The following is a 22,779-nucleotide window of genomic DNA, read 5'->3' as shown; positions in this document are numbered from 1 at the left end:
ATTCCCAAATGCTCTATCAATTCTGCTTTGAATTCTATCTTCCACTCTTTGTTTGTTGGTCCATGTGTAGTAATCCTCTTTCCATATCAATTCATTTAGGTTAGTTGTGTGAATGCAATCAACAAAGTCTTGAATATCAGCTTTCTGTACTGGATTACCCTGGTCTCTATCTGCTGAACTCAGTATTGCATTAAAATCACCTATCACTGGCCAAGGTTTTGTAATACCTTGAGCTAATGTCTTCAAATCTTCCCATAACCCTTTCCTTTGTTCAATTGTATTGAAACCATATATGATAGTCACTAAGCAGTCAATTTGGTATGCACTTCCTGTAATTTCACAATGCATCATCTGAGCAGTCTCCATCAACTTAATTACCTGATAGTTGTTTGTGTCCCATAGTATCCATATCCTCTCATTTCTAGCAGATGAATAATTATACAAACTATTCTATCCCATGGCTATATTTCTAGTAATAATTCCAGCTTTATTCTCCTTGACCCTTGTTTCAACAATACCAGTTATTCCTATTTTTTTTTTCCAGGATTTTCTTCACTTCTTTCTGCTTATACCTTTTATTCAATCCCCTTATATTCCACACTAACCAATTCATATTGATCTCTTTGCCTTACCTCCTATATCAAGAGGTACAATGTGAGCACCATTCCCCTCTCTACTTAGTATTTGAAACCCATTCCTCAGTGGAACTGACCCAAGCACTGGAAAATTGATGTCATTAAACTCTAGACTTATCCTCTCGGCCTCCTGATTTTTGCTCATAACCTTTGGTGTTTGATCTTCATGTAATACTGGCATATTCATCTTTATCACCCCTGAACTTTGTCCTGCTTCCATTACCCTTATGGTCTCTGTTGTTGCTTGCTTAGTTCCTGCTCTGGCATAGGTTCTTCTTCTGCTTGTTGTGTCTTTCCTTTCTCTTTAGTCACCCATTGTTGCGTTATCTTCTTTGGCTTTCTCTTATCATTTATATTTGCACCATATTGCTTCTGTCCTCTCTCTTCTTGCTTGCAGTTATACCCAATGACTTGGCATGTTTCACAGAATTTTGGTTTCCAATCATAGTTAATTGGTTGCAAGAAGGTCCTCCCATTTGAATCTTCAACTATTATTTCATCCTTCAGAGGTTTTGTCACATCCACCTCTATTAGCATCCTAGCATAGGATACTCTCAATTGTTTAGCAGTACACTCATCAGCATACACAGGCGTGCCAATTGAACTTGCTATTCTACTTAGTGAATTCACACCCCAGCAGTTCAGTGGAAGTTTTGGGAATCTAATCCATAGAGGAATTTCAGTGGGGAATTCCTTCTCAAAATCAAAATCAGTTGTCCATTGTATAAGAATAATTGGTCTATTATTGATTGTGTATGGTCCAGCTAACAAAATTTCCTGCATATCCTCCATCGTCTTAAATTTGATGATGTAATACCCATCCTCATGCATATATAGATCTGGATCTGGAATTGTGTTCCAATTAGTTTCTATATACTTTTTCATTACATTATATCCTGGTAAATCACCCAGTACATATGCGATTAGAGCCCCTTTCCATTTTTTCGTTTCTCTATCAACCTCTTCCTTATCTAATTAAACAATAACTTGGCCATCAACCACTTGTGGTGGAATATAGGTTAGTTTCATACCATTTTCTGCTGCTCTGTTCTTCGCAAATAAGTTATCCCATGCTGGTTTCTCCTCTTCCTTTGCCTCTTCCTTGCTCTCTTCAGCTAGTGTTACTGTTCCATTGGTTTGCGGCTGTGAGTTGACCTCAATAGCTTTAGTTGCTTCCCCACCTAGATCTCGTTCCTTCAAAGCTACATCTGAGCTCAATTGGGACTCGTGGGTACCGGCTGAAGCTTCTACTTGAGTCTTAGCTGCAGATCCCTTGTTTGCATGTGTTGTTCTTATCACACCTTCCTCATTTTCCTTTGAATCTTCATTGTTTCCAGCTGTAATTTCAAAATTGTTGATCGGTATCTTCCGTGGTCGGTCTCGTCCTCTTCCTTGGCCACCACTCCTGCCTCTCGCCCCTGCCATTGACACACCGGCGTAGGTTAGACTAACTTACGCCGAGAGCATTGAGAGAGAGCGCCTTACAAGCAATTTTTTTAATTTTATAATTTCATCAACCAACATTCTTTCCTTATTACTAGTATTCTTACGAAATTAAATTTTACTTCTCCTGCTAATATGAGAACTAATTAAAATCATATATTTGACGAAAATTTAAGGACATGCTATTACCTTTCCTTACCTTTATATCTTTGTTTTATCCCTCAATGAATTTCGACTATGACTAATGTTGCACCAACTAAATAAGCATTGAGAAAAAAGTAACTTGAAAATAAAAAACAATGTGCACATTGAATTAAACTCGACGAATTGTGTTACAGAACTATTATCGAACCAAAAGAAACTTGTTCTCTTTGCGTCCCAAGATATTTAGAAAAAAGAACTTTGTTCCCAAAAAGGAAATATTATTGCAATATCTACAACTTTTTACTTCTGTTTTGTTACTTGCGATGTGAAGAGAATACTTTGCCTGATAAAATACTTACAACCAGGAAATGTAATCTGGTAATTTTGTCATGAAAAGTTTTCTATCTATCTGATTCTACAATTAATACCACATAACAAGCATTTAATTTGGTACTTATCACCATTAAAATTAATTAAAGAACTAGTAATCTAAATAATTAACAATTTATTAAACCTTTAAGACAATTAAAATGCACTTTGTAAATCTCCACCCACTACTTTGCTTTTGGTGGGAAAAAAAAAGAGAAACAACTTTGTGGATTTTGTACAAAACTCTATATTGAGATTTTCATTGCTTTCCACTAAAAAGGGAAATCTCCTTAAATGAAAGTTTCTGTATGAAAAACTATGCAATTCATCTCAACTAAAAAGGAAGTTCTTCTTAAAAGAAAGTTTCTGTATGAGAAATTATACAATTCGTCATCAATGATTTTGTCTTGTTGACATTATTACCGGTCTACTCACATTAATCATCAATTACGTCATTTTTTTTACTTAATACGAAAACAATTTCTTTTTTACTGGGAAGCAATTTACAAAAAAATAATATGGAAAAATAGTCTCATTTTGTCCGAGAGAGAGAAAAGGAATAGTTTTAGGCTTCAACTATTAAAAGAAGAAGAAAAAAATGAAATCTCGCTTTACTCAGTCATGAATTTACTTACTACAACTTTAATCTTTTTTCGAAGTATGTGGATATATGTTATCTGAACTTGTTACTAAATAATTTTTCTCTTTTACTTGCAATTAGATGCAATTTGCATACTTCCTCATTCGAACTCAACAAGGTTTTTGAAATTCTTGTTTCTTTTTTCAATACTTTCATAATTTTAGAACTATTCTAGTAAGCTTTCAAAATTATTCTTTAAAGACATCATTTTATTTTTATTTTTATTTCTGGGACAAGGCATGAGCTTGTTCACAAGAATCCCTTTAATATTTATGATTGACATGAAAATCACGGTCACATGTACAACTTTGTAACTCATTTTAATCTACCATATATATACAAACAAGACTTTTTTTTTTATGTACATGAATGAATGTGTTCTCATCATTTTTCTCCGCCCATACGTCCTTTTACAATTGATAATTTTTTAATACTCCCTCCGTTCACTTTTACTTGTGCACTATTGATTTTTCACGCCCTTAAGAAATAATAAATAAAGTGTATAAATTACCATGATACCCATATTACTTGGTGTATAGTCTTAATGGATTTGGAATGAATAATTAATGCTAAAGGCAAGACAGAAAAAATAAATTAATTTTCTTTTGATATGTGAAAGTGGATAAGTAAAAATAAAAATTTATTTTTAGAATAGTGAATAAGTAAAGTGAACGGAGGGCGTACATAATTTCCTTGACAGAATTGAAGCTCTTTCCCCCAATATTTTCGAAGCTAGTAAAAATTTTGGTAAGTGAATTCTTTCTAAGGGATTTTCTTTAAAACTCATTCATTAAGCAAATCACCTTAAAATGTATTGGGGAGATTTGCAGTCATACTCTATATTTATGCCACCTTTTAACTTGTACCCTATTTTTAAAAACTATTGATTTCGTAGCCGACTAACAAAAAATCCGTAATAATATGACCATTATACCCCTTCCAAAAATAAAAAATCCCTTTTTTCATATGCTGTGGATAGCCAGATATATTCCACGGAAACAAAAGTTCTGTCCAGCGGAATCCGCCACTCTACTATCCCTCAAAGTTATATCCGCCCTCAATCCGATAGGCCACTCCTTTCTCGAAGTCGTCTGATTGTGAAAATGTTCCAGTAATTGACATGGGCTGTGGAGATAGAAACCTTTTAGTTCATCAATTTGGTATTTAAGAAGTATACCAAATTGGAGGAATCTGACCAAGAGGATTACATAAGTTAGTGAGCACCTGTATTTCCCATCTAATACTTTCCTAAAAGTTCGAATCATATGGAAAGTCAGTTAAAACTTCAACTCTAAGAAGGCTGAAGTTCGCCAGTTACAAACAAAAACTTCAGCTCTAGAGCTGAAGTTCGCTAGTTACAAACAAAAACTTCAGCTCTAGAGCTGAAGTTCACCAGTTACAAAAATAAAAACTTCAGCTATAGAGCTGAAGTACGCCAGTTACAAAACAAAAACTTCAGCTCTTCACCAGTTACAAAAACAAAATCGCCAGTTACAAAACAAAAACTTCAGCTCTAGAGCTGAAGTTCACCAGTTACAAAAACAAAAACTTCAGCACCTAAAGCTGAAGTTCACCAGTTACAAAATAAAAACTTCAGCTCTAGAGCTGAAGTTCGCCAGTTACAAAACAAAAACTTCAGCACTAGAGCTGAAGTTCGCCAGTTACAAACAAAAACTTCAGCTCTAGAGCTGAAGTTCGCCAGTTACAAAACAAAAACTTCAGCTCCTAAAGCTGAAGTTCACCAGTTACAAAACGGCTCGCAGTATATTTCGACACCGTGGGAACATGCAATCACAGGTATAATCAATCATGAAAAAGATGAAGATTCTCTTTCCAGTGAATTCTTCCATGCATGTTCACTATAAAGAAGTAATGGCAAAGGCTTTTTAAGATCATCCTTCTGTAGTGCCAGAAGAAAAGAAAATTTTGAAAGTGAATTTATTGGTGATGAAATCAACTTTTCCTCCCATTTTTGGTTCTGAAAAGTCCTAAAAAGTGCTTAACGACTTTGCATTGTTCCTTGAAATAATATGGGTGTACTGTTAGCTTCCTTTGAGAAAATTTCAGTTTTAACATAGAGGACCAGTGTATACTTGGAGAGAAAATAGTCTTTTAATAAAGAAGGGCAAAATAGTCTTTTTAAAAGGCTTTTAACAAAAAAACGGGTATGGGTGCAAACAGAAAAACAAAGAGGCTACAGGTTAAAAAGGGCGCCGCAATTTACTAAAATGTATTACTACTATAAATCGAACCAAACATCACTAAAAGAAAAAGAAAAAAAAAAGGACTGCTGGAAAAAAAAATGGGACTAGAGTATTTAAAATGGACGTTTCTTGAGAAAAAAATTCCCAATAACAACTTCCATTTTTTGCAAAAAGAAAAGATTTTTTGTTTTATTTTAACAAATTCATCGTTATTTCCAGATATTTAAATCCCCATTCCAAAACAAACGTTCCCTCCCCCTTTTTCCCAAGGCCCAAACCATCCACCGGCACTTTCTCTAAATAGGCAAAAGTCACTCTCCTTTCTACGGTGTATCTGTCTCAAAATTAAGGCTGCGATTAATATTAGGAACCTTAATATTAGCAATTTAATTTGTTCCTCAAACTCCCTCCACTTGTCACAAATCTTTACTAAGAAAGATCACCCTCCACCCTGTCTTAGGGGGTGGGGAGGGGGGGGTGGGTAATGGTGTTGTGAAAAGTTTCAAGAATGATAAGGTAGTAGAATTTATAATTTGGGATAAAGGGGTCTTTAATAGAATCTTTTCTTGAATTTTTGGACAAACATGGATGATAATTAATTACTAGTAACAAACACACATTTGTTGAGGTTGTTTTTCTCTTTTGACTTTAAACATGGCTCTAGTAATGCAGTATCGGTCCACATTGGTATTCTTACGTTGGATTTTGTCCTCTATTCAATTCCTCTTCTTATAATCTTCCCTGGACTCTCTGTTCCATGTCTGCTGATGATCAAGAATCTTAGAATATTTTGTGAGCTCCTTGTTTCTTCTATTCTTTTTTATTTTTCGTCTGGATTTTCCCTGTTTTGAAGGTGAGCTTGGCATAATGGCTAAAGTTGACTCCACGTCGGGTTCAAGCCGTTGAAACAGCCTCTTGCATAATTGCAGGATAAGGCTGCGTATAATAGACCTTTGTGGTCCAGCCTTTCCCCGGAACCCGCCCATAGCGGGAGCTTAGTGCACTGGGCTAGCCTTTTTATTTTCCCCGTTTTATGATTTGATCATAGTTTTTTTCTTTTTTCTTGATTATGATGCAGAGAAGGAGAAAGCTATAAGTTTTCGCGCTTGTGTAGAGCAATTGTTTTTGCTTTTGTGTTTTATAGCCTTTTCTGGATAAAGGTGGTGGCCGGACCAACTTGCATGCAACTCGACTATTTTATTGGGTACCTCCTACATCCCACTCGTCTACGAAAAAAATCATCTATACCCTTTGTCTTTGTTTCTTAGGGCCCTTTTGTTCTTAGCCTGTAATCTGTAAATTTTTTTAGTTGTGGGGTGCGGGGGGTGGGGTGGGGGTTCTTTTCCAGGTGTGATGGGGTAGGGGGTTGTTTTTGGTTTTTGTAATTTTGGAGTATAAGCTTACTGGATATGGTTTTTTCACAGGGCATGTTTGTAAATTAAAGTACATCTTATGTGGTGCTTATAATCAGTTAGTTTCATTTAATCTATTTAGCATTGCTTATTGGAGTACAAATCTTAATTTCCTTGTGTTTGTTCATATGAAATCAGGAATTGTTGAAGGTTTGTTTTGGGTAAACAAGAAACTAATATTATTACTGCTAAAGTTTACTACAGTACATAGCTTGATTTGTCTAGGACACATAATACCTAGTCAATCACTTTCATAATTAGATGATAAAGCAAGAAAAAGGGTACATCATGGAACATTAAGCTTTCATAAACTTCCAAATTACTTCCATGCTTTGCTAGTCATCCGCAACCTTGTTGCCTTCCGTTAGTATATGCTTTAAATCCGAACTTCCTGCTTCGAGCATTAACCACCTGCAATCTATTTGAATTCTTGGTTTTGGGATTAGTCATATTTTCCTTGATGCAAGACCAAGGAAACATAAGAGGAAAGAGCAAAATCTTCTTCTGTTACTTTGTGATTTGATATGATTTGGATAATTTGTAACTGCTAAGAGAATCACTATGGATGCAGTACATACCTCAGAGAAAAAAGCTGTAGTTTCTGCACAGAAGAATCTCTCTTCCTCAGTTTCTGCTCAAGGTGACATAAGCTGTATTCCAAAGAAGTTGTGTATGACTTGTTCATTTTTTCTTCTGATTCTGATGGATTATCTTCTCGAAAATACTCGTTGTAGACCTCACTTTGTTTGAGATGGAAAATGAGAAACATGATGATTCTTCTCCTAGAGGAATTATTGAAGCGTGCATCAGAAACCAGGAGAATGGCCCCGATTCTCCTAAAGCTAAACCCTCAGGTTCTCACTCCTGCCTGTCAAATCCACGGATGCCCTCTCGATGGCACAAGTTCTTCAAAATGTGGAAGAGAAGCTCCATCAAGAGACTACCTACCTTTCCACCTTTAGCCGTTCCGAGGATATCGAGAAGGAAAAGCAGAAGTGTGAGGGAGAATGTAGCAACAGGTTTCTGTCACTTCAAATCCTCCTGGAAGAACTTCAGCCTATCTGACCTGAAAAATGCTACCAATAATTTCAGCGAAGGTTTGTAATCTGGTTTAACATCTCTCTTTTTTTGCATTCAGGCTAATACATTTCTATATGATTAATACTCTTTCTTGCATAAATGTGTATCCTAGAGTTGATCTCCTTGTTTGACAGAAAACTTGATTGGCAAAGGAGGGTATGCTGAAGTTTATAAGGGTTGTTTGCCTGATGGTCAGCTTGTCGCGGTTAAGCGCCTCAATAAAGGTACAGCAGAGGAGCAGGAAACAAGCTTCCTATGTGAGATTGGTACTATAGCACATGTAGACCATCCTAATACCGCAAGGATGGTTGGTTACGGAGTGGAAGGAGGGACATACCTTGTCCTTGAGTTATCTTCTCAAGGGAGCTTAGGATCATTTCTTCGTGGTCTGTCTCAAAATTTCTCATTACAAGACTAAATTTCTATTCTTGTAATGGACGAACTTCCCTTTTCTGCTTTAACACAAGGTACTTGCCTGTTTTTTGTCTTTTCAGGCTCAAGGGATAAACTAGATTGGGCTGCAAGGTACAAAATAATTTTTGGTATAGCAAATGGCCTACTTTACCTTCACGAGAATTGCCAAAGGCGGATTATACACAGAGATATTAAAGCTGATAATATTCTACTTACGGAGGATTTTGTGCCTCAGGTACTATACTTGCATTTAAGATTGACAATTAAGGGAAGAAAAGATTATATCCAACATAAATGTTGAGATCATCTGTGTTACATAAGTAGTTTCCATAGTTGCTCTGCATATATATGTTTTTTTATATTAGCCTGAATACTGTGAAGAGAGATGTTAAAATAGATTACGTACCTTCGCTAAAATTACTGGTAGCATTCTTCAGGTCAGTTAGGTGAAGTTCTTCCACGATTATTTGAATGGATAGAAACCTATTGGTACATTTTCCCTCACTTCTGCTTTCCCTGCTTTCCCTTCTTGATATCCCGGGAACAGCTAAAAGTGGGAAGGAAGCTAGTCTCTAGAAGGAACCGCTTCAACATTTTGAAGAACTTATGCCAGGGATAGGGAATAGTGAATTCGACAAGCAGATTTGAGAACCAGAGGGTTAGCTTTAGGTGAATTAGAGTCATTACTCAGCTTCTTATGCATGCTCCAATAACTCCTCTTGGAAGAATATATTCTCTGGTTGTGTATGGTCAAAAGCACTTAACTTTAAGACTGACAATTAAGTGCTACACAGTAAATTTCTTAACTTTGTCGGTTAGGAGACCTTGGCTCACAAAGGGTTGGATGTGATTGTTGGTTTGTGGTGGATTTGGTTAATGATTTATTGGTGGTGGGCTTTGATGATAACTTCTTCTGAGAAAGCTAGTATCAGGATGGGGAAAGGTATATAGACAGGTGCAAAGATGGCAATAAGTGAAATTTAGTGGCAAGCCTGTTTGTTGTCACAATAAGTGGTGTAGTAGTGAGGAACGGGATATAAAGAGGAGCAAAGAGAGAATGAGGTAGAAAATGGATGAGTACATTTTATGTGTGATATATCTTATGTACTGCTGACGTTCAAAAACGCGTTCCAAAACTATTTTCTCGAAGAACGATAAGCTTTCATAAAAGAGGCTCTATAGATAACAGAACTGGATACTTAAGAAGAAATATGATTCGGAATACTAGAGAATGTGTGGCTTTTTATTAGTTATTGAAAAGTTTCAAGGTTGCTCACCTACTGTAGATCTTGGATTGTGGCAAAGGAGGCTTGCCTCACTACTGATAACCTTCAGAAAAGAGGGTTACCCTTATGCCGCAGATGCTATGGCAGTTACTTTTCAACTTTGCCAGAATCAAATGCCCAATGTCTGGGAATACATGGAATTTTTTGAGTTGTTGGTATAGGCAAAGAGTTGGAAGAAAGTAAGAAAAGAACTCAAGATGTTTTGAAGACAAGCAAAAGTCAGTCAAGAGGATTAAGATTGTATCTTGTTATGTCACTTCTCCTGTGGAATATGCAAATGAGGTAGAAACATTACTTGAATTTATAGAGTCCCTCTAAGTTTAGAAGAGGGCTACACTTTTGGATTTTTTCTCACATGTATAACGTTCATGTGATATCACATGTATAACGTTCAAATGATACCTCACGTGTATAACGTTCAAATGATACCTCACGTGTAGAACGTTCATGTGATACCTCACATGTATAACGTTCAAATGATATCTCACATGTATAATCAATCTTTTATGACTGTAATTATTACCGGCTAAGAAAGAAACAAATTCATTTGATATCTCATATGTGTAATCTATCCTTTATGAATATAATTATTACCGGTTAAGGAGAAAAAAAACAAATTCATGTGATATCTCACATGTATAACGTTCAAGTGTAGATAATATTCCAGCACTACTTTTATGTCGTTTATGAATCTAATTATTACTCTTTGAGAAAAGACGAACTCATGTGATATCTCACATGTATAACGTTCAAAACACATATTTCAAAAGCATTATTTTGAATAAATTTGAATAAAAGACACACTTTCATAAAAGAGATTCCTTTGGTAGAGATTAGCAGGACAAATAGAGAGGTAGTGCATGAGCGGGAACAGGGAAATCGATAAAATCAAAGATAGCATGAGTTAAAAATGGATTAACATTCAAAACACATGAGACGCGACAAAGAGAGGTAGTGCATTCGTGGGAAAGGGAAATAAAAAAGTACAAAGATAGCAAGGAACTAAAAATATATGAGCACAAACTTATGTGAGGCACATTGTGTATAACATTCAAATCACGTGCTTCGAAAGCATCCTTTTGAACGAAAAATAGTTTTCATAAAAGAGATTCTTTTAATAGAGATTAGCATGAGAGAGGTAGTATATTAGCGGGAAAAAGGAAATAAAGAAGAACAAATATAGCAAGAGTCGGGGGCGCACACAGGAATTTTTCATAAGCGGTGTCGATATTTTAAAGAAGTGAGCAAATGAACAAATAATTGAAATCAACAAATTCTCCTTTTTTAGAATGTATTCATAATAACCTATAATACACTTATCTTAGACATTTTTTGTGAGCATATGGCACCTTTGCAATTGGCTTAAAGGTTTAGTTGATACTTTTTCTAAAAGAGGTCAAGAGTTTGATTCCTTCTGACTCGTATCTTTTCTAAATGATAAATTTAAAGTTCCAGAAATTAAGAGGCAGTGTTGTCAAAGGCGCGCTTAAAGCGCGCTTAAGCTCTGAAGCGAGGCTCAAAACACGTTGAGCGCTTCGCCTCGCTTTGTGGGCGCTTTAGTGTCGCATCAAAGCTCTAACGCATACTTTTCTCTCCCAATGAGTGTAATCCTGAAAAGGCGACCTTAAACAACTGATATTTCACTTTATCATGATTTTTTTTTTTCAATTTGTTTATCCATATATTTGTTATTCATGCTTATAATGATTAGTCTTGGACTACTATGCATATTTTTACTTTTTCTCCCGTTGCGCCTTTTTTCATTAAAGCTCACGCTTTATTTGCTCTTAAAGCTCTAACGGACCTTAGAGCTTTTTTGCGGTTTTCGCCTTTGATAACACTCTTAAGAGGGTATCACGACTCGATCTCGCTACCTGCATTAAGGATTTGACGCACTCAACCACTACGCTAAGCCGTACTAGTAGTCAAGCGGTGTCAATTTCTTTTTATTTAACTGTTTTATATTTTTTTTTGCATATATAGATATTATTTAGTAAAACTTCTTGACCAAGCGCTGTCGGACTAAGGTAGGTACACCCTATCAAGAGTAATTAAATGGATGGATACAAACTCATGTAAGATATATCGGTACAAAACACGTTTTTCAAAAGCATGAAATACATGCTTTTTATATAAGAGAGGTAATGTATTAGTGGGAAAATGGAAATAAAAGGACAAAGATAGCAAGAGTTAAAAAAGGGATGGGTACACATTCGTGTGAGATGCATTGTGTATAACGTTCAAAACACATGTTTCAAAAGCATCCTTTTGAATGAAAGACTAGCTTTAATAAAAGAGATTTCGTTAGTAATTAAAGCATAGAGTTAGATGACTGTTCTGGCAAGGTTTTAGAACATAGTTTCGAAACTAGTGCTGCCCAATTTGGTTGTTTTGTTGATAAGGCTTATTTACAAGCTAAAGCAAAATGCTGCTGTTTTTGCAGTGATGTCAAAAGTGAGACGTGTAGATACACGCCCAAAGGTCTTCTGTGGCTATAAGTTTAATGCGCAATTGTAACACAAGCTTTACTGAAGTAAGGGAAACATGAAGAGGGGGGGGGGTGGGGGGGGTATGAGCAAATGAACTGTAGAAAACTGCAATCAAGCAAAATATAAAAAGTAAAATCATGTCAGCCAAGTCCAAAAGTCAGTTTAAATTTCTTTCGATGCAAAGATACAGTTGTAAGTTTATACTTCAAATTTAATGACTAGTTCTAAACTTTTAATTACTAAATTTCAAATTTTCTCTCCTTGATTGCCAAGATATAATGTCTAATCGTCGTTTCAACAACTATTATATCGGTTTGCCAGCTTCATTTTGTATAGTGCCATGGACAAGACCTATGGGTGTTGACGTGCATGCCTTAAGACCTGGTTGTTTGCCCCGAACCGCTGTTTAAGGGATGCGAAATACCTATTGCGCCACACTAAATTTCAGGGCTTAAGCTGCTGTGATGACGTTCAGTGTTTGTGAAAATTTTGGTTGTCAGCATTTACTAGTTTCGCAGTCACACTTGGAACTCCTTGACACAATGATAGCCTCTAGAAACCGATGTGTGTGTCTGTGTATAATAGGTAGCCTATCTGAAAATATTTCTAAGAAAAAAAAAAGTTAAAAACAAAGTTTGATGAGGATTGTTATTCTGTAAGTCAGTGCCTTCTGAGTGTAAGAGTGTTTGTCTATTAAGGTCATTCATTTGACTAATAATTGACATGAAAATATACTTTATTCCAGATGCACGCATGTGAGAGATCTTTGAAATTAGTTTATTCATTGTTTGTGATTTGAATTATTTATATATATTTTAAGACAAGTTTTCCTAATTGAGAGGTTTTTTCATGTATGTAGTTAAAATAAGGTAATGCGCTTGTCCTGTAATGTAAAGTACTTGAGATGTACCTCCACCAGAAAGCAGTTCAAAACTAAATGGAATTTCTATTATTTACATGAGAAGAAAATTATTGAGTGGTATGGATGATTGTTGAATTTCCTTTCGTATACGCTAGACAATGGAAGGAAGTCAAGTCACTAGTAGTTTAACATTTCATGTATAGTATATCATATGATGTTTTGGCTCCAAGATAATAGTAAAGTTAAACATGCGTTTGTTTTCTATGAAGTAAAGCCCCAGGTTGTCCTGGTAATCAAATGTTACTCTTCGGACTATGAGAGTGCGATCATAGACATGTACTGATGATCAGAATTCCGCATTCTCCATTCTGTTTTTTAGAAAGACAAGATATTGAAGAACTTCAAATATGCCTTTTTATGCTTAGCAGCTAAGAGGATATTCATGGATGGAAGTGCTTCGCTGATGAAAATTTGAAAAAATTTCATGTCATCATATTTTGCGAGATCTTCTTTATAATGTAGTAGCTTACTATCTAGTGTAGGTGCAGAGGTACTTTTCCTTGACATAATCATTTTAATGCATGAAGATGATTATAGAAATTTATTAATTAATTTACAGGTGTAAGTTAATATACCGTCCGAAGCAATCTTTTTTAGGTCGGTTAAGTTGTCCTCCTTGATACAGTCCCATTTTCTAGCTTGGCATTTCTAAGCGTGGAATTTTTATAGTGTTTGTTAGTGGTTTGCGACATCCTTTGTGAATCTAGTGTTTATCCACTTCTCTAAGAACACAGATCTTCGTTACTGTTAGGATATAATATTCATATTTGTATCATATCATTTCGTGTTCCGAGATATCTGATCAAAGTTGTATTACTGTATGGCATCCTATTCCTGGAAAAATGTGTATATGACTAAATGACATGACAAAGATGTATCAGAAGCATATCATACGTCACACTACCTAATGTAATAATGCATGAAGGAATTTACATGAGAATATGTAACACATGGACGATCTTTATATTTCAGAATGTATGCTGGAAATTCTGAGAGATATAAATTTCATTTGTCCAAGAAGAAGTCACCCTTCCATCTTCTGTATTTAGTTTTATGTATTAAGCACAGTTAACGCATAAACCAGTCGAATAACTGAAATTGCACTGGTGGGTTAAGTTTGAATGGTCCAATAGTCATGACAAAGAGAAATTACTGGTGAAGACGTGCTACTTCTCATTTTAGTCAGTTAAAGTATTTTTTGAGTTCCATGCAATTTAGTAGACACTATGACTCAAGTGTTGGTTGTTTGCTGTAATTTACCCTTGATTATTGCCTATTGTAAGCATGTGGACATACACTAACTATGGTCAGCAAATTGTGGATACAGATTTGTGACTTTGGCCTTGCAAAGTGGCTTCCCAAAGAGTGGACACATCATAATGTGGGCAAGTTTGAAGGCACATTTGGGTCTGTCGGTCACTGAAATCTGAATTGAAAGCTTCAAAAATGTCTCTATTTAATCTACTTTGCAAGGAGATCTAATGCATTCTTCTTGATATTGTCAGTTATTTTGCTCCGGAGTATTTTATGCATGGCATTGTGGATGAGAAAACCGATGTATTTTCTTTTGGTGTGCTGCTATTGGAGATAATAACTGGAAGACGAGCATTAGATGATTCACAGCAGAGCCTTGTGCTTTGGGTACTTTCTTGTGTCAAGTCTTCAATCATATTCTTTATTATCTAGTTCAGGAATACATCCTTACCATACGAGCATACACGTATTCAACTGTAGGCAAAGCCTCTGCTCGATAAGCACGACGTGAAAGGACTAATTGATCCTGTTCTCGGTGATAAGTACAATCCAAAAGAGATGCAGCATGTGATTCTAACGGCTGGCTTATGTGTAGAGCAGAACCCACTTATGCGGCCTCGAATGAATCAGGCAAGTAGTTATTTTCTATCACCCTGATTTCCTGTAGTTTTGCAATTCAAGTTACATTTGTATTACAGAGGTGCCTGTCCTGCTGCTACTATATTATTCCATCTTTTTCCATGGGACCAGGGACTCGCTAACTTTTGCTAAGTTTACTAGATTAATTCGTATAACTTATAACTCTATAGCTAGTAAGAGATAGCATTCAATCATCTACTCTTTTCTTGTTGATATTTGAAAGTATAAATTAGTCTTTAGAGGTACAAGAAATAGAGGTTACAATTTGCAATTGTAGAGCCATAAGGAGGGTAAAGCTATGAAATCCATTTGATTATCTAACCCGTAAAACAAGAGTTAAGAAGAGAAAACTCCAATATATCAAGTGCTTTTTGCTTCTTGATTTTATGTAGTAAAAGAAAAGAAAATGCTGTAGTCTGCATCTTAGGTGAAAATAAGTAACCTGCTGACATCCTTACACTGCTCGCCTTTATGATCTTGGTAGAGACCTACATAGGTTTCTGATTGAAAGGCATCCTTACACTGGTCGCCTCCACCAACATCTATATTAAATATATATACGTTCGTTTTTTATAATTCTTTAAATCTATTTTACCTTTCCAGCAGCACCTCTTTCAGTGTTTATCTTTGGTTTTCTTCCTCATTCCACCTAATTTTGATTTGTCTTTTAGAGAAGAACAATGGCTGAAATTGTTGGAGCAGCTAGTACTTCTGTGCGACTAATCGTCCTTGCATTAACCAAGAGGAAACTTGTCCAGATCAGTAACAATGATCCTTTACTTATTGCAGGTTATGGTCCTGCTGAGAACTGATGGCAGCTACAATAAGAAATGCCTGCGAAGGACATATTCAGAAGAACTCATGGATGCAGCCGAGTACAACTCGACAAAATGCTTGCATGATCTTAAACAGCTTAAGCTAAGAAATTCAGTTTCTGAAGACAACATAAAGACCCCTTAGCAGCTAAGCTAGAATTGGTAATCATTTTGTCACATAGTTTAGTCACAGCTTATAGGAAAATTAAATATTTTGGGTGTGTTTTTTACCCTCATATGTACTTTCAGATAATCTTCCCTGTTTTGCATGGAATTTGAGAAAAAGGTAGAAAGGTCCTCACTCATTCAAATGCCATGGGAAACATAGTGAACTGAGTAAACTCAGTCCATGTATATTATATATATATTAGACATATGGAAACTATGTTTGTAAGTTAAATGGTTCAAAGTGCTTTTTTTTTTTTTAATTTAAACAATAGTGTTTGGGCTAACTTGCGCACACTTCGACTATTCCACTAGATATCTGTAACCTCCCATTAGCGCATAGAAACTGAAAGAGCTTAACTTTTCATTTCGATTTCTTTGTTTTCTAGTTTTCTTGTTTTTCGACAGGATAGAAAAATAGGAATAGGGAGCCACAAAAAAGTACATTCTCTTTTTTGTTGAAAATCTCCTTCCAGAGATGATTGCTGAATAGCAAAATAAGTAATTTCTTTGTAGATGGAGTGCAAAAGGGTAAAGATCGATTTAGCCCGCTGCCCAAACTATTCATATTAGGCAGCTGCAAAAGTGTATAAAATTTGTATATTTTTTGTAATTGTCTTGCCCATATTACCACCCTGAAATATGAAGCCTTGTCCAGTCAAACGTACTGTCATATTTATTGTTTACTTTTTTCAGCCATATACATAGTTTACACATTGAATATACAAAATTACACATATATAATATATAAATTTTGCATATATTATAGCTCCATCGGCCATTTTTAAATTAAGCATTAGCTGGGCGGGTATTTAAGTTAATTCTTCAATTTTGAACCAATATCTTAGGCCCGAGAAGAACTGTAATCGAAACAATAGCACGGGCTAGCAAGTTTTCGGACTGGTCATTCAAAAATAGCCAGCGTTTGCAAAGTCATTGAAAACGAGTCACTATTTTGCTGCAATACGGAAAGTTCCAGCATAATATACTGGGTATCGGTGCACCTATGTATGAACTTTCAGCATATTATGCTGGAGCTCCAACACGCGGAAAGTTCCAGCATAATATACTGGAGATTGGAGCACATGTATATGAACTTCCAGCATATTATGCTGGACCGATATATTATACTATATTATACTGGAACTCCAATATATTATGCTGGAGTATTTTCCAGATTTTGAACAGTGTTTTCGTTCAGATTTATCTTTACATGAAAAGTGGCTAAATTTCGATTACTTTTGAAACTGTGGCTATTTTTGAATGACCACTTGTAAATCTAGCTATTTTTGAATTTCTTCCCGTCAAACTCCTATGAAGAATTAACCTAATAGCCTCCTATCCAATCGCATAAACTAAAAAATAGTCGACAGATGTATAATTTATGCATACACAATGAACCCAGTTAGCTATTTGTGTAAAGAACAGATATGCTAGAAGCCCATATTATATTAAAAACGTACCAAAAGAGAAATATATATTTTTAGCCGATCCCAGAATTAATAGCCGAAAAATATATATCATGTATGTGTGTGTGTATGATATACAAAAAATATACATATTTTATATACTTTTCGGCTAGCGAATGCAACTAGTTTCGTCAAAAGGCCAATTTTTGGATTTTGCCCAATAAAAGTGTAGCATTAGGATATTTCATAGCTTATTCATTCCTCTCAAATTAATTGTCAAAAAAGCAAAACTAATTGTCGCTTTCCTTTTTGGTAATGATTTTGAAAAATATTAGTACTTTTTAAAGCTCAAAGAAATAATGAACGGATGTTTGAATTCAACTATGACCAAGGGATTATTTCTTACCCTTTTTTTTTTTTTTTTTGAGTTAACTAGATACCAGATGATTGTTCCTCTTTGTTTATGTATTTCGTTTTTGTTATTTTTTCCTTTCTAGATTCTGCTTATCTGCATCCTGAATAATAGTGTGAAATTTTCAAGAATTTATGGCAAACAAGTATGTAAAATTAGTTGAACAGTGACACCAACGAATCACTACACTCTTTGTTGTTTTTAATTTTGTTTCATATGTGCGTATTAAATTGATTAATTACCAAACTTTATGTCCCTTTCAAGGAGGTCTTTTAGTGATATTTTTGCACGCATTTCTCTGTGGTGAAAATGATAGGAACTAAGGGTGTGTTTTGCACGAAGAAAAACATTTTCTGGAAGAGGAAAATATTTTCCCTATCAAAAGAAGGGAAAACATTTTTCAAGACTCTTTTTCAATCTTCCCCACCTTATTCTCCATCCCTATCAACCCCAACCGACCCATCCCCCACACATCTACCCCCCCCCCTACCCTTGACCCCCCACGACCCATCTCTAATAGAAATCTATATCTATTTCTATATCTATATCTATACTACGTTAAAAGCACAAAGCACCTATTGAAATGTCGTTCGCTCTTTTTTACCCTCTAAAAATTAATTTCACGCTAGATAAAATAGTCATTTAATTATTTCTCTAATTTCTTTGACTTTTAAATTAATTAAAATTTTACTTATTATATCTTTTCTTATTTGAACTATATAAAAGTCTTAATATTTGGACTTTAACTGAATGTGACATACTAATTAAATCAAAAACCAACGTTACCATCCAAAGCAAAGCTACACTCAGGGGCGTACGCAGGACTTTTTGTAAGCGGTGTCGAAATTTAAAGTGGTGAACAAATTACTACAATAAATATGGGAGATAAGAAATTGAGAAGAGCAATACCACCACCCTGTCACTTAGAAATTACAAGTTATGAAGGATGAGAACTTTTTCGTAGTTAGGTTTAAAATTCGTTTATCTTATTGTAAAATAATTACTTTTTAGAAATTAAATAGTATTTTATTATCACTTATGGTGTCACGAAAGAGGACGCAGTTCTATTTTTTAAACAAAAGAGGCTTAAAAGAAAAAAATGCAAAAAAATGCATACGAAATATTCGAACCACAGACCTCGACATTGCAAGAGAGGAGCTTGGCCATCAGACCAGACGCTATGTTTTGTTCAGGAGTGTCATGTAATTTGTATCTATATCTTTTGCCCAATGTTTATGCGTGTAATAATTAAAGTTTTCCGGTGAAGCGGTGTCGGACGACACTACTTGGAGTAGGGTGCATCCGCCCCTGGGCCTACACTACCGTCGTTAAATATCCTTCGAAAATTCTAAAAAGTAAAACAAAAGCAAGAAAAAAAAATTGAATTTAATATTGCCAATATCTAAAACTTTTAAATGAAATAATATTTAGGATTTTAAATTCATAATTTACCACTTTTACTTTTTTGAGATTTCTTAACCTCTTAATTAATTAAAGATGAATTTTATTTCCAGCTAAAATATAAATGGTTCAAAATAACAAGTAATATAACACTGAATTTGCATTGGAATAGAATATCTTAAACTTTGAGTTGTCACCAAATTCAAATATGACAAACCTTCATCGAAAGATAAAAGTAATTTGTAAAATTAAGATATATACATTATGTTTTTATTATTTCCTTTTTATTAATTCAAGGATTTTGAAAAATAATTTCATCAGTTAAAAATCGGAAAAGGGTCTGATATATCCTTGTACTATGGTAAATTATTTAAAATTGTCCCCCGTTATACTATTGGGCCATAAAAGTCCCTACCGTCCAACTATCCAAACAAATCTGCCCTTAGGTTGACGGAGTTGCCACGTGGCATCAATCCTTGCCTCTTTTTAAATTTGGGCACATAAGAGACGACCCGCTCCATAAAACCCACCAACCCATAACCCATTTATAAACCAAAGAGATTTTTTTGTATTGCATATTGGTTTAGCAAAAAATTCAAAAACATGTATACGTATCTCCTGAATAGAGATTACTATTTGATTAATAGATGTTACTCTTGTTCTCCAAAATAAATTTCAAAAACTTTAAAAAAAAAATTCAAATGTCGGAGAAGCGGAAGAACAACCGATTTAGTGAAGAATCCCAATAAAACGAAAACCAAAATAGAAAAACAAATTTAAGGTCTAAAAACGGAACAAAAAACAGAGAAATGAAATAGGAACGGCCGAAAAATATTAAAAAATAATTTTTGAACCTTCAGATTGTAGAATCATCACAAGGTCGAGAGGAGAAGCCATTGAAGGTCGAATAGCATCGATATATATATATATATATATATATATATATATATCTAGTGTTTTTATTGCTTTTGATGTTTCATTTGAAAAATCAGGGAGAGGCATCTGCCACACAAGTGAATATGCTGCTCTACTGCCTTCTGTTTTGTTTTAACAAAAGAAATAAGTACCAAGCCAACAAATTCATTAAAAAAAAACTAGCAGAGAGCAATACATGTGGCTTGCACATTTGTTGATGTGGGGAAAGAGTTCAAACTTAATCCGAAAATGAAATGGACAAAGCTGGAGAGTATTTTCATGTTCTAGATAGTTAGTGAGAGAAGAAAATGAAACGGGAAAATGAAATGGACGAAATGGGTATTATTTGGTTTATAAATGGGTTATGGGTTGGTGGGTTTCATGGAGCGGATCGTCTCTTATGTGCCCAGATTTAAAAAGAGGCAAGGATGGATGCCACGTGGCACATCCGTCAAACTAATGGCAGATTTGTTAGGATAGTTGGACGGTAGGGACTTTTATGGCCCAATAGTATAACGGGGGACAATTTTAAACAATTTACGATAGTACAAGGATATATCAGACCCTTTTCCTGTTAAAAATTACTGAATGTTTATAATAAAACAATAATAAGCTTTAAAAGTGTTGAAGTTATGACAAGGTATTAAATACTTTTGCTTGACATAGTTTTTTCTCTATTAAGTTAGCTAAATAAAATCAATATCCCTAATTTTCAAGAGTTTATACTTTTTAAAATTTATTATATAACTCAATTACATAGCTTAATAGTATTTATATGGTTTTTAAAATTTTAAAATAAATAGTTCAAAATATCGTAGTAGTATTTGTTAAAAGTATTTCTTCTCATGTTGTGGATAGAGTATTTTTTTTTTTATTTTAACAAAATGCGTATTTTCTTTTCATAATGTAGAAAAAGTATTTTCTTTCATTTCAACAAAAAAAAGTACTTTTTCAAAAAGTATTTTCTTTCACTTTAACAAAAAAGTACTTTCTTTTTATGATGTAGAAAAAATATTTCTTTCATTTCAACAAAATGAGTACTTTCTTTATATGTTGTAGAAAGAGTGTTTTTATTTTGCTTCAACAAGAAAAAAAAGAATTTTCTTTTCAGTTATGGAGCTCAAATTTTAACGTTCTCATGTGAAAAAGTAAATCAGCATATTAGTCTATTTAGGTCTATGTGAATTTTTTAGAAGAATAATTAATTCTTGATGGAAAATAGAGTCGTAGAAACGCTGACTAATTGAGGGGCGAGGGGGAAGGGGCACAGGAAACATGGGAATTGGGGGGGAGGGTGAGTGTGAGAAGAGTAGCATAGGAAATTGTATACCTAAAAAAATTATACTCTCTAATAAAACACTAAAAAATATTTTCCGAAAAAAGAATTTCATTCACCAATCAAACATGGGAAAATAAATGATAACGCCATTAATTTTCCAAGAAAACATTTTTCAGGAAAATATTTTCCTTTCATACCAAACACACCCTAAATCTCGAAAGGCCAGAAAGCAAAACATCTAAGTTTATCACATGCTTCGGATTACATTGTTTCATTTTTATCTTTTTAACATATACATAGTTGAAAATTGAAATATTTCTTCTTTCTTTTTTGAGTTAGTTTATTGATTATACTTATCCTTATATTACCAGTTGGAAAAGCTTAGTCAGCTTGGGGGCCGCCTACATCATTGTTTTTACAAGAGAATGAACAAAAAGATGATATCGTATAAGGAAAAATCAAATATATTCTTCTACTTTCGGATATTGTTTATATTTAACCCCCGTTATATTTCTCGACTAAATTTATATTTACTGTTGTACTATCCGGTTAAATTTACCCCTATCATCAACAAACTTTTTAAAAATTACCCCTTGATATGTTAAGTAATCCAAAATCTCCCAATTTTCTTTTATTTAAATCACTTGTTATTTTTCTTACTCCATTATTTTCAGAAATTACTATTGATGTAAATGCTAAAGGTACTAGACTGTATAAATTATTCATGCATATTTTTAATTACCATTGCACTCACTTTTCTTCTTGTGATAATGGGTTTGGAATTGGTGTAAAGTTTTATTTATGTTTCAAACATATACTCCATAGAATTCAATAGGTCTATTTATTGTGTATTAATTATATGTAGCTGCTAATCATGTATTTATATGTATATTCTAATATATTTTGTTATTGTTTGGTTAGTATAGAGTTCAATCGACTAACTCAGGAGTGCATAATGCATAGACATTTGATTAAAGGAAAGTTTAATTCGACCAAGTAAAGTCTCCAAGGAACCTCACTTCTATCACTAATACTTGCAAAGTCTCCATACCTTTGGCGTCACAAATTCACAAAGTTGGGGTACGTAAATACTATTGAAATTTAGACAAGGTACCTAATTTAGATTCTTCAATTTAATATATTTTGTTTACTAACCGTTATATTATTTTAACATTTCTTTCTCTCTTTTTTTCCAATTAAGAAAGCAAGAAAATTTCAATTATTTCAAAAATAGTGGATCAAGAAGAAGAATAAGTGACTTAATTGAAATAATTTGGTAGATTCTGGGTCATCTGACCGAGGAAGAATTTTCAAAAGTTTGCTGATGGTAGGGATAAAATTTGGTCGAATAGTATAACGGTAGGGGTAAATTTGGTTGAATAGTAAAACGGGGCTAAACGTAGACAATATTCGAAAGCAAAAGGGTAAATTTAAATTTTGATTGCTAGAAGC

The 22,779-nt window shown here is 34.3% G+C and overlaps 2 protein-coding genes across 2 annotated transcripts; one reads left to right on the top strand and one right to left on the bottom strand.

Moving 5' to 3' along the window:
- Window positions 1–860: 860 nt before the first annotated feature.
- LOC109244717 lies at window positions 861–1,427 on the bottom strand. Its single transcript, XM_019411853.1, has one exon. It carries the CDS (start codon window positions 1,425–1,427, stop codon window positions 861–863), a length of 567 nt encoding a protein of 188 aa, XP_019267398.1.
- Window positions 1,428–5,697: 4,270 nt separating this feature from the next.
- Window positions 5,698–16,146, top strand: LOC109244723 (receptor-like cytosolic serine/threonine-protein kinase RBK2). Its single transcript, XM_019411860.1, has 10 exons — window positions 5,698–6,227; window positions 6,514–6,639; window positions 7,419–7,487; window positions 7,582–7,944; window positions 8,062–8,313; window positions 8,422–8,576; window positions 14,366–14,445; window positions 14,544–14,679; window positions 14,773–14,922; window positions 15,721–16,146. The coding sequence occupies exons 4-10, from the start codon at window positions 7,599–7,601 to the stop codon at window positions 15,889–15,891; spliced, it is 1,290 nt and encodes a 429-aa protein (XP_019267405.1). The 5' UTR covers window positions 5,698–6,227; window positions 6,514–6,639; window positions 7,419–7,487; window positions 7,582–7,598; the 3' UTR covers window positions 15,892–16,146.
- The last annotated feature ends 6,633 nt before the right edge of the window (window positions 16,147–22,779 follow it).

Source organism: Nicotiana attenuata, unplaced genomic scaffold (genome assembly GCF_001879085.1).
Source record: "Nicotiana attenuata strain UT unplaced genomic scaffold, NIATTr2, whole genome shotgun sequence".
NCBI lineage: Eukaryota > Viridiplantae > Streptophyta > Magnoliopsida > Solanales > Solanaceae > Nicotiana > Nicotiana attenuata.
The sequence above is the reverse complement of the archived record's forward strand: the minus strand, read 5'-3'. Positions and strand labels throughout refer to the sequence as shown.